Source organism: Triticum dicoccoides, chromosome 3B (assembly GCF_002162155.2).
Source record: "Triticum dicoccoides isolate Atlit2015 ecotype Zavitan chromosome 3B, WEW_v2.0, whole genome shotgun sequence".
Classification (NCBI taxonomy): Eukaryota; Viridiplantae; Streptophyta; class Magnoliopsida; order Poales; family Poaceae; genus Triticum; species Triticum dicoccoides.
This window is the reverse complement of record NC_041385.1, coordinates 832,951,304-832,963,705: the sequence shown is the minus strand read 5'-3', so window position 1 is coordinate 832,963,705 and position 12,402 is coordinate 832,951,304. Positions and strand designations below refer to the sequence as shown.

The window sequence follows — 12,402 nt, the reverse complement described above, 5'->3', positions numbered from 1 at the left end:
CCGACCGACCCCCGGACCTGTTAGAACCATAGGCCCCCCCTCTTCCTGAACTTCGGCTATCCCTCCTCCACACCTCATCATCAGCAAAACTCCTCCGCTGCCCCAGGCCCGCTCTAAGCCATCTCCCAAACTGCTGTTGTTCCCCCTTTGCTAGCTTGACCGTGCAATACTTCTCACCATGACCAATGACCCCACAGGTGTAGCAGAAATCAGGTAGATATTCATATGTAAATCTGCACCACCCTCCATTCTCAACCCCTTCCTCCCATCCTGGAGCCACCATTTGCTTATCATGCAATTCTTCCCCCTCTGACCCCTCATATAACGTGAACCCTCTCATGATAGGTTTATCAATGCACATTCTGACTTTGATCCTCAGGTATTTACCTATTGCATTCCCATCGGCACCCGTATCTGCTTCTACAAACCGCCCGATTAGGTTACCAATATCTTCAGCAGACTCCATGTTCATCATACCCAGTGGTAGATCAAAAACCCTAACCCAAATCGGGATTTCATTGAACTGATAATCTTCCGGCCTTTTGCTGGGATCATAATCTTCCACCACCACCAGATCCTTATCGAACATCCATGGGCCATTATCCAACGCCTTCCTCTTACCCGTCTCCTGGTTGAACGTGAACACAAATTGATTTACCCCGATCTCCTTGCAGTCGGTCCCCTTGATCGGGCACCAGATCTTCCCCAACGTGAGACTGATCGCATTCGGGTGCGCCAGCTTCTCCGACAGCACTTTCCCCACCGCCTGCGCCGCCACGTTCTTCCCCGTCTCCTTCCCCGAGAACCTAATTCTGACTCCCTTCTTCTCCTCATCCGAGAGTTTCAGCCCCCTCATTAGCCCTACTACCCCTTCCATCACTCCCCTTCCGACTCCACCTAGGGTTCAAAGTGTTTTACGACCACGCGCCCTAGGGGAACACGCAGAAGGCTTATGGTGGATCGGCGGGGAGAGAAACAGAGGAAACCTCGATCAGATCCGAGCTTCAGGCGGCGAGGATGATGAAACCCTAGACGGCGCCGCGCAAGATCGCGATCGCCCCGCAATCGCCGGACAAAGACACGTCAACCGTCACCACGTGGGACGCCCTTGGTTTCGAACTTAAGGCGAAACCAACTTTTGGATGGCCACAAAACAAACAACGTTCAGATCAAACATTCACCATGTGGCCGTATGCATCGTTCTGATGCAGAGAGGCCGGGGATCTCCTCCTTTTCTTAAAAAAAAGATCAAACATTCACCGTCATTAACCATGAGTCTTGGGTAGTAGCAACAAAGAGAGTCGTTTGCGATAAGTTTTGCTTTCACTTTGGTCAAGGGATTAAAGGGAATGTAACACGTACTCCCTCTCCCTCCTTCACGAATATAAGTTGTCCTAACTTTTTTTAGTCTGTTGTATATAGACATATTTTTGTGCTTATACACTCATTTCAGTCTGTATGTACCACATTAAAATATTCACATTTGTGAATGGAGGGGTATTATTTCATCTTAAGTAACAGTGTTCATGAAAAAAAAAACGAATCTACGCTACTCAATAAATATTTAGCATTAAAATATATAGATTTCACAATGGATCTAGTAAAATTGACCAGGCAGCTTGAATGTTGGTATTTTCAAAAAACCTAATCGAATATTTGACCTACGACAACTAACATGTAATGTATTTTAAAATGGAGAAACACAAGTAGAAAAATGAAACTGTCTGTTGCTTGGAATTCTTTATTGGGCCGCCGATTTTCCGTTCATTGTCATAGTTGTATTAACTTGGAAGCTGCCTCCATCCCACACCACTCTTGGCCGGCTTCGCGGCGCCTCTATGCACTTCCTTTGGCCAAACTTCTTTCGCCCCATCCATCCACCTGAACCTCCCGACTGTCCGACGCACGCACCGCATCCGTCAACAGCCCGCCTCGCCTTCATCAGTAACGTTGCCGCCGGTAACGTCGTCCCCATCGTTAGCTCGGTGCAAGATCTGCATAGAATCGACAGGTACTGAATTCTTTTTGATTTAGCAATTGCGATGAACAATGAATATTACAGCAAGAAGTACTACTACCTCCGCCCCATAATTTCAGACGTTTTGCGGTTCAATTTGAAATGGAAAACCTCTTATATATTATGAGACGGAGGGAGTAAGAGCAACTTTAATGAGGCGACCCATTTTGTCATTTTGGGTCATCTGGACACAAAAATTGACCCAACGGGGCGACCCCTTGTCCGTTTTATGTCCGCTCAGACCCATTTTCATCCCAAAATTTGGGACACATTCAGGTCGGATGCGGACATAAAGCGGATGTTTTCTGTGTCATCTCTATCCGCTTCTGTCCGCTGCATGTGCCCGCTTGGCCCACTTGCCATCCACCAACCCATCTCATCCCATCTCTCTCCTCCTTTTCCTCTCTCTCCCACCCACCCAGCCGTGCCCGCTCCCCCGCGCACAGTACCAACGAAGGACGGGCAGTCTCGCCCTCCTTCGGCGCCCGTGCCCGCACAACAGCGGCAGAGGACGAACGAGCTCGTCCTCCTCCGACGCCGCTGCTCCGCCGTGGTGGGCTCGTGCTCCTCCGGCGCTCGTGCTTCGTTGTGGCGGGCTCGTCCTCCTCCCTGCCTGCTACGTGTTTGATGAAATGCCAAGGCGGACATGACAAAAAATGCGTCTGTCCCCGTTGGACGCATCGTCCGATCCATTTAAAAAAATGAACATGGACGAGCAGAGAGGTGACCCAAACGGACGAAAAGCAGACAAAATCGATCTCCGTTTGGGTGACCACGTTGAAGTTCCTCTAATAATTTGCGTCCTCAGAGCAGCGGCTGGACTGTACATCGGGGACACACGTCGGCTGGCGGTCCTGCCTGTGACTTCCACTCGTTGAAGCCGGCCCGCCCGCACACGTCTGCTCACCTGGCCGACACGCGGACCCCACCCACCCACCTCCCTCCCCACCGCGTCGAAAGCGCCGCGCCTTTTTGCCTGCCTGCCTGCCTGGGCCGGCCGCCGTCAATTCCAACTCCCTCTGGCTCCCACTACTGCTGCTCCAGGCGGACCAGGCCGCCGAACCAACTCCGCCCCTCCCCCCCACGCCCCACGCCCCGCCGCTGAAGGATGGGCCACGCCCAATCGACCTCCCGCCACAATGGCCGCGCCGGCGCCGCCAACGGCGTCGAGCCGCCGCTGCCGTCCCGCTTCTCCCGGTTCCGCAGCCGCCTGCGCCTTCGCCGCCACCGCGGCCGTGACCGCTGCGGCGCCGCGGGGGACTCCAGCGAGTCGGGGAAGGGCGTCGCCGCCGACGAGTTCGCCGGCATCGCGCGCATCCGGATAGTCAAGGTACGCGCGCTCCCCTCCCCTCCCCTCCTCTCTCCGCCGACGCCGGCCCCGACGGGTGGTTCGCGTGCGGGCGGGAGTGGAACCGCTGATTGGCGGTTGCGCTTCAATTTTGCGTTGCTTGATGATTCTGGCTGGGGCATGGCGCAGGCGGACCTGCGGTTCAAGGACAAGTTCTTCGCCTGCCTCTCGCTCGGGGAGCGCACCTACCGCACCGAGACCTCCGACAGGTTCGGCACCATGTTTTCCACAGTATTGATTAATTTTTGGCCATGCTTGTCCGGATCCGAACCCGTCCATGCTTCCATTAAACCTGCACGCTGTTCGTGGTTCGTGAATCGACGTGCCTAGCAATGTTTTACTCTCTGCCACACGTTCCAGCGCAAGCGGATAAGCTCCCTGTCTTCTTATGACAGTGAGTGCTAGTACTAGAATCAAGACAATGCTCCTGGGATCGGAATCTGTTCTGCGACAGGCGAAACCCCCCAACTTATTTTCGTTGCAGCAGGACCCCTTTTTCTGAATTTTCTTTCACAAGTGTCTGAGTTCAGAAGATCTATGACAGTGAAATACAAAAAAATAAAATAAAAAAAATCGACAGGCAAAAACCCCAACCTATTTTCGTGTTTGCAGCGGGCCATTTCCTGGATTTTCTCTTGATCACAAGTGTCTGAAATCAGATGATCTATGGCAACAAAATATGAAAATTCTCAACCGTTGCACCATGTGAATTTGCGTGATCTTGAATTTCTCCTGTTTCGAAATATACCCTGTGTATGCTGTATGATACAACAGCTAGCACCTTCTCATTTTATTCCCTGTTTTGCTTACTTGTTGTTGCTGATGTTTTTCAACTACAGACACTGTTTCAGTACCCTGTTCCCCCCTCTTGCTCTACACTTTTCATGGTTCGTGAATCGATGTGCCTAGCAAGTGTTACTATCAATTTACCACATGTTCCGGAGCAAGCAGACAAGTTCCCGGTCTTCATATGATAGCGAGTGCTAGTAGTAGTACAAGACTGGTGAATCAGGATAATGCTCTGGAATAAGAATCTGTTCTGTGACAGGCAGAAACCCCACCGCATTTCGGTCGCAGCTAGCTTTTCGCGAATACTCTTTTCATCACAAGTGTCTGAATTCAGAAAATCTATGACAGCGAAATATGAAAAATGCTGAACTGCCGCACCTTGTTGAATCTGCCTTCATTTATTGTTTTTCTTCTGTTTTAAAATATACAGCGTTTACGCTTGTATGACACACATCTAACACCCTTTCCCCTCTTTTTCTTACTTGTCGTTGCTCATGTTTTTGAACTACAAACACTGTCTGCAGCACTCACAGGCCTGTATGGAATTCAGTGAGTAATCTGTCTTTTTTGTTGCTCTTTATCCAGTAATATCATGGTTTCCTTTATTAACTATGTAGCTGTGTAGATTTACATATATTTTCTGTGAATATGCAGGAAAAGAAGGTTGTAATAGAAACAAATGGACCTCATATTGCACGAATATCTGTTTTTGAGGTATGCTGCTAACTGCGTTAATTTCCACTGTGAGCAGTCCACACGTGTATGCTTCAGCATAAGCAAATTACTGATTGGAAGCTTTTGAAGAAAATTTTTTAACCGTAAATCGAGGCAACAGTTCAATCCAATGACATTATGTTTTTTGGCCAACTTTGCAGACTAACCGGTTCTCCAAGAATACCTTGGTTGGTTACTGTGAAGTTGATCTCTTTGACTTGCTCACTAAGGTAACACTTATGTTTTTGCCGTCTCAGTCTTTAGTTATAGTATATCTCTGGTTTGATTGTCCTCATGTACCTATGAAGAAACACACTTCCTCTTTTTCTTAATTCATGAGAAGACTGTGATAGCATTTTATTAAAGATTCAAGAGAGTGACACTGTGTTGAATATCTTGATCCAACTGTGTATATGTATACTTTATTTCCACATCGTGTCTACCTACTTCCTAGATCTAGGCTGGAACTTTCTAGTACTTATGCACAACAGATCTTAATGTACCATAATGCATAAATTGGTAATGTGTACAACTTTCTGGAGGTATTTTAAGTTTTGACATTTTGAATATTATCGACTAACATTTTAGCTAGCAGGACTTGGAGGAGGAACACGCTGAGGACCTTGCTTTGTTGGACCCATCATCGTCCATTACCACCATGGGAACCATATCCGTATCCTGCTACATTGAAGTAACTGCTCTTTCTGTTTCCTGTGTATTGTTATTAGCACTCACAGAGAAATTTCCAGGTTTCAAGTACTGAATTTTGTAGTTCTGTTGCAGGATCCTGTTGAAACAGAACAAAGCTTTGCACGCCGGGTCTTAGCTATAGTGGTATGCTTTCAGTCTTGGTTAATCATATTCTCTTTTCATATATGATTGATACTTGATTATCTTGTCGCTTGAACAATGGAGCACACCATTAGTTTCATATGGTCTTTTTAAGTAACTTTAGACATTGACGTTTGAATACTGCAACTGAAAGTGGTTAGAAAATATGATCTGAACTTGGAATCATCCAAGCATAGCGAAACAAGATAAACTGTGCAGAGTTGTTCAAAATCAGATCTATTAAGGATTTAGTAGTAAAAAACTAAAAATCATTCGAAAGCTCTTCACAATTGTCAGCTATTCATTGTATCTATTCTTATCAGTTTTACAAAATGAATTGATGTCTGTTCATAGATGTCTTATTATTTTTGCGCATCATTTACTACTGGTGTTGCCGTTGCTACTACTAGCCATTCTATCGGGGGCAGTCAGTATTGTGTGTTGCTCTGAGTCACCAATCTTTGAGCAGAACCACATTCTTTTCAAATGTGTTACAACTCAGTTTCACGTTGCATGTATTGTGTTCATTTCTGAATGTAATTATTCCACCCTACAAAACGCAATATTACTCTTGTTATGGCAGGACTACAATGAAGATGGAAAGCTCTCCTTATCTGAATTCTCGGACTTGATGAAAGCTTTTGGTAATGGGCTAGTAGTTAATAAGGTTGAACTTTATTCTCATTTTCTTGGAGGTTATGTCCCTTATAGTTTTAGCTGGTCCCTTCTCTGAAGTTGTTAGTATATCTTACTAGTTGCTGTAATCTTAGATTGAAGAGCTTTTCCGCCAAGCAGATACAAATGGTGATGGCATAGTTGACATGGATGAACTAGCAGCCCTGCTAGCTGATCAGCAAGAGAAGTAATTAATAGCTACCTTTTCCATGTTTAGTCCTGTTTCCAAGTTTAACCGTATTGATTAGCTGTAACATTTAATAGTATCATTTGTTATGCTCTATCTCTTATTTCAGAGAACCAATTATCAGTAACTGTCCTGTCTGTGGTGAAAGTCTGGGGAAGTATGATAAAATAAATGATATGATACACATGACACTTTGCTTTGATGAGGGCACTGGCAATCAGATTATGACTGGGGGATTTCTAACGGATAAGCAAGCTGCATATGGGTAAGGCATTTCATGTACTGATGATTCTAGTCTTCTAGCTATCACATGGACGTTTCTTTCTTGAAATTTCATTTTAGCAAGGGCAATTTATACTTAGTCATATAGTAATACTTGTTATGTGCAGGTGGATGTTTAAGCTTAGTGAATGGGCTAATTTTTCCTCGTATGATGTTGGTTTGCGCTCTGGCTCTACTGCCTCACATATTCTGGTATGTTTCATTAGTTATATTGACTTGTCATATTCTTATTGGCGTGTGAAGTGCCACCTCTTATTTGATATTGTATATATATTTGCATTGCTCTTTTCTTTCGTTAACTCAAGGCGATGATTTAGGTTTTTGATCGGCGAACAAAGAGGCTAGTTGAAGAAGCAATAGATGGAAAGATAGTGTTGTCCATGAGGGCTTTATATCAGTCAAAAGTAGGGCTCACCCTTATTGATTCAGGTATGCTGAACAATAAACATCTTCTTAAGAATGAATATTATACACATAAAAATATATTTGAATGCTCCCCTGTCCCCACTGTCTTAGACAAGCAACAGCCGAAGTTTTACTTCTATTATTATTTCAACAATCTTGTTTTGTGGATCTTACTAGTTAGAACAACGATGAGTTCCCAATAAATGTTCACTTGGAGACAACGTGAGCTTGAAACTAAATGTTCTTCTGACCACCAATTAAAATATCCTTGTGTGTATGCTGGTGACAACACATAACTCAATTTTTGAGCCATTAAGAAACCATGTTTGTACAAGAAAATTGATGCAAGGACGATGTTGCTGTTACGATTTTAGGTACAACTTTTTTGCATCCTCAGAGAGCCACTATTTGAGAGTGCACAGTTATGCCAGCAAAGTTTTCTTACCCACGGCTGGTCCTTATCATGGCTTAGTATTATGTCTTTTGATGAATGCTGACACCAACGAGAATCTTTTGCATTAACACCTACCTATTTAATTGGGATTGTCCATATGCAGGTGTCAAAGATATCTTGAAGAACCTATCTGAGAAGCAAGGAAAGAAGATGAATTCGCCAGAATCTGCCAAAGATATTCCAAAGTTCCTCGAGTTATTTGCGGTATGGAATGTTTATTTTCCTGTACTCTGTGGGATATAACCTATATACATTTTCTCCATTTTATTTCCATGGCATACGATTTAAGGTCGCAAGTAACATTATATATATGCTGGATCACTTTTTTTTAGCATTGGAGGAACTTCGGTTGTAGCAACAAATAGTTTTCACTTCTCATTTTTAGGCAACATAAGCAATTTGGATCAATGGCCCTCCACAATGATAAACATGGAAAATGTTGAATTGCAATAACTTGCCTAAAATAGTGTTGTTTTATGAAACTTCTGCAGCATCTCTTATAGCATAACGGTTATTCTTTTGGACCACTTGCCTTCAAATTGTGAGTAGGGAAATACATAGACTGCGCTTTGAATAGAAAGCTCATTTTAAGCATGTCATCTTGTACTCCCTCTGTCCCATAATGTAAGACGTTTTTTTGACTCTAGTGTAGTGTTAAAAGACGTCTTACATTATGGGACGGAGGGAGTAATTCAAAGTAGGGTCTTCAACCCATCACCTTTATAATGGTTACTCAAGGTTCTCGAATCTAGATTTTTTCTATAAGCTGGTCGGGAATTGCCTATTTCTGAACCGTCCACTTCCATTTGAAATGTTTATGGCTTTGTTTCATAAAACCACTGTTGACATCCTTGATATCTTTTGCATATGAATACAGGGTCAAATTAATATGGATGAGACTAAGGACCCTATTGAAAGTTTTAAGGTATGCAATATATGCCTCCACTCCTCTTGACATATGTCACCCCCTAGTTTGTCCTAGCTTTGTATGTCAGTGCATACATTCTCTTTATAGTCAGGTTTGTTCATTGAATCGTATCTTAATAATGTCTTAATGGTATGTTGAATGGAATAATCAGTTTCCTTTTCTTCTCGAGTCTTTATAGTGGATGCTCTGGCTTAACCACTAGAAGCATGAAACAGTTGTGTTTTCCTTTTCTGTAGCAATAAGTAGCCAACATGAAATCTCCTAAGAATGCATCATCTGTTTGAAATGACTCATTAGTTATTGACACATGTTCGTTGTGCGTCAGCGTCATCGCCCATGCATTTACAGGAGCCTGTTTATCTTTGTTTTCATTGCCTCAAAAAGTTACAAATCTCACAACATGTTCTAAGAACTAATATTTTTGTTTTGAGCGATGTTGGATTGTTGTGGACTTGTGGTTAATCCATTCTTAACCTTGTGTAGTTGTCCTCATGAAGTACTCAAGGAGGCTCACTTTATCTGTTATATGCTTATCTTCATATCTATATATATTTGAGAGAAGTTTTCTGTAATTATTATCCTTGTATATGTATGTACTTACAAGGTTACTTTAATCCGTACTTGTCTCTGCAGACGTTTAATGAATTTTTCATCAGACAATTGAAACCCAGTGCCAGGCCCATTGCACACATTGATGATGGTAGTATTGCTACCTGTGCTGCTGATTGCCGTTTGATGGCCTATAGTTCTGTCGATGAGAGCACAAGATTTTGGATTAAGGTAAGTCATTGCTTTACTACTACTCCATATTTAAGGGGAGTATTTTTTAGTTAAGGAAATCACAAGATATAAGTATCTTAATGTCCATATATAAGGCCAAGTTCTTGTGAAATACGATGTTGACTGATCTAATCTCACTGAATATTTATGTGCATTCCATGCAATGCATTCTGATTTGACAGGTGCATGCCTGCATGGTAAAGGGGACGACATTATTATATTGGAAATAACCTACAACATTGGTGCATATCATAAGAAATAAAATACAGTGCATTTTCTGTTATTTTTATCTTGTGTTTGATGCTCCTTGTCTGTCGTTACTCATTAGGCATCGTGTTTAAGGCATAGATTTTGTCACTAAATGACATTCATAACATACTTTGAATTGAAGCCGATAATCGGTAACTTTCTGAGACTATTATCATAGTGGTGTTTGATCCATACAGATGTATGCCATGTTTGGTACTGATAATTATGATAAGTTTATTGATCTGGTGCTCTCAGGACATTAAATATAATGTGATTCACAAAGTTATGATTTTATATGCTAGGGTAGCATGTGAAGTCACAGTACTTTTTTCTAAACTTGATTAGTACCGACATGATTTATTGAGTAAATATAACTATGAAGGGACATCTTTGGTTGAAGTCTCATTGTACCCTATCTTCTGTTTCTAGGGTCGCAAATTTTCAATCGAGGGTCTCCTAGGGGCGGATGCACACCATAATGCTTTTAAAAATGGATCATTGGTAATTTTTCGGCTTGCACCTCAGGTAAATCTTTAATCTCACTGCAAGAACCCGTGCACATGTACTGCATTTTGCAATTTTTCAGGATTACCATAGGTTTCATGTACAATTTTCAGGATTACCATAGGTTTCATGTACCCGTGTCAGGAACTGTAGAGAAATTTGTGGAAATTCCTGGATGCTTGTACACGGTAAAGAATACTCATCTTGACATGCTTCCTCACGTGTGGAAAGGGATGCACTTGTGTGCTGTGCTATTTCTTTCAGCACTAAATGACTGGCGCTTATATATTTCTATTGACAGGTTAATCCCATTGCTGTAAACAGCAAGTATTGTAATGTATTCACCGAAAATAAAAGAGTTATCTCAATAATTTCAACTTCGGAGTTTGGGAAGGTTTGTCTTTTCTCCCTGTTTTGTTGTATACTATGAGGCAAACTGCTTACTGCTATTCCTACGATTGAAGATCTGAGTTAATTTTGCCTCTCCTGTCATGAATATGATGCCACTCCTCATATGGCCTGTACTCTTTTCCCTGTTCTGGCTGAAAAGCTTTGGCATTTATGTGGCTGAAGGCGTGTCTGATGTTAATAGTGTGATCCTTACAACTGAGCCCAAATTACACAGCTGCAAGGATCACATTTACGGAGGTCGCCAGTATAATTTGTCAAGATCGTCTTTGGAAATTCTTAGATTGTCACTGCATGTCAAAAGTATTAATGTCCATGTCTATTGCTTCTTAGCAATGATCTGTGCTTTCCATTTCCCTTTATATGACCTAATGCACTGGGAACAGCCTTGAGCATTGTCATATTTACCTCAATAGGCTTCTAATGAATTGTCAATTCTTATTTGCGCAACAGTCCAGCACCTAGTACAGCCATCCAGTAGCTTCCTGAACTCTGCCTTTACTGACCTCTTTTTAATAACACATGTTTCAGGTGGCTTTTGTTGCCATCGGAGCAACTATGGTAGGAAGCATTGCATTCGTGAAAAAGGAGGGCGACTACGTCCACAAGGGAGATGAGGTTTCCTTTATACTCTGTCCTTGCGAGTGTTCTGCTGCTTATGCTAGTGTGTTGATTATCTAATTCATCTTCTTTATCTCAGTTTGGATATTTCTCTTTTGGAGGGAGCACGGTAATCTGCGTGTTTGAGAAGGTTTGTATTCTTTCTCTCTGCTTTTCCCCTTTTTTAGATGCTGATAATCAACTTCGTAAACAATACGTTATCTCTTGCTCCAAGTCCCCAAACTAAAATGTTATTTACATTGGCAGGATGCGATACAATTCGATGCTGATCTTCTAGCCAACAGCGAAAGATCACTGGAAACTCTTGTCGAGGTTGGCACAACATTGGGCGTCTCCAAACGGAACAGAGGGCTAAAAGTTTCGGAGCTACAGAAGTGTTCAATTGAATGATAGAAGTTAGTGAGTGCAGTGCAGCACAGTACAGAACTGTAAAGTTGTAGGACATAGCTTGCCTGGACAGGGATCAGTAGAGTGTATTATCGTAGTGTTTTTTTTTCTTCATATCAGACATTTCAAGAGTTTTTTCGGTAGTTAGCTTTATACTTGGATCTCCTTTGTGCATCATATGTAAGAAGATCCATTTTGTTACCATTGTAAGAAATCACATTTGATCTATTTTCTAGTCAAATTTGAGCTGCAGCATTCATGTTAATTAATATATGCTGGCAAGCTGGGCTTGCCAACTAGTTTGGTTTCAGTGTTACTAACTAATGTCATTACAAGTACTACTAAATGGTGTCGTTTCCAAATATGTGCAGATCTGCTATATTTGTCTTTGATGAATTTCTGGGCATAGATTCTGGTAACTTTTGTGATGTCAAAAGATATCTAACATCAATATTTGTCAGGTTTGAGTGGCCGGCCGCAGAGGTGGTGTTGATCTAGGGCCTGTTCGGACACCCTCCCTGCTTTGCAACTCCGCTCCGGAGCGGAGTGGCATGCAGTTATAATTTGGTGAGTGGCTAGACTGGTGCTTCGAGCACTCCGCTCCATAGTGGAGTGGAGGGTTGCCGAACAAGGTCCTAATAGGTGTGCTTCTTATTGTTGTCGAGCATGATTGTCGTTGGTTTGTGCATTACCAGCAAGTGCTCATCATCGTGCCCGTGTGCAGGCGAACATAGACCCAAGGCAGAGAAGGTTGCCTTGTTGTTTTGACGACTGAGTGTGGAACTGACAAACTCAACCCGTCGGGGTGACAAACTCGACCAAT

General features: G+C 42.9%; 1 protein-coding gene across 1 annotated transcript; it reads left to right on the top strand.

Moving 5' to 3' along the window:
• Nucleotides 1–3,102: 3,102 nt before the first annotated feature.
• On the top strand, nt 3,103–11,850 carry LOC119278765 (phosphatidylserine decarboxylase proenzyme 2-like). The gene is made up of 21 exons (XM_037560115.1): nt 3,103–3,347; nt 3,495–3,574; nt 4,679–4,703; nt 4,809–4,868; nt 5,030–5,098; nt 5,464–5,559; nt 5,652–5,702; nt 6,283–6,366; nt 6,470–6,561; nt 6,671–6,826; nt 6,951–7,035; nt 7,161–7,272; nt 7,806–7,906; nt 8,580–8,627; nt 9,264–9,410; nt 10,089–10,184; nt 10,277–10,351; nt 10,465–10,557; nt 11,103–11,189; nt 11,272–11,322; nt 11,439–11,850. Exons 1-21 carry the CDS (start codon nt 3,126–3,128, stop codon nt 11,580–11,582), a joined length of 1,974 nt encoding a protein of 657 aa, XP_037416012.1. The 5' UTR covers nt 3,103–3,125; the 3' UTR covers nt 11,583–11,850.
• The last annotated feature ends 552 nt before the right edge of the window (nt 11,851–12,402 follow it).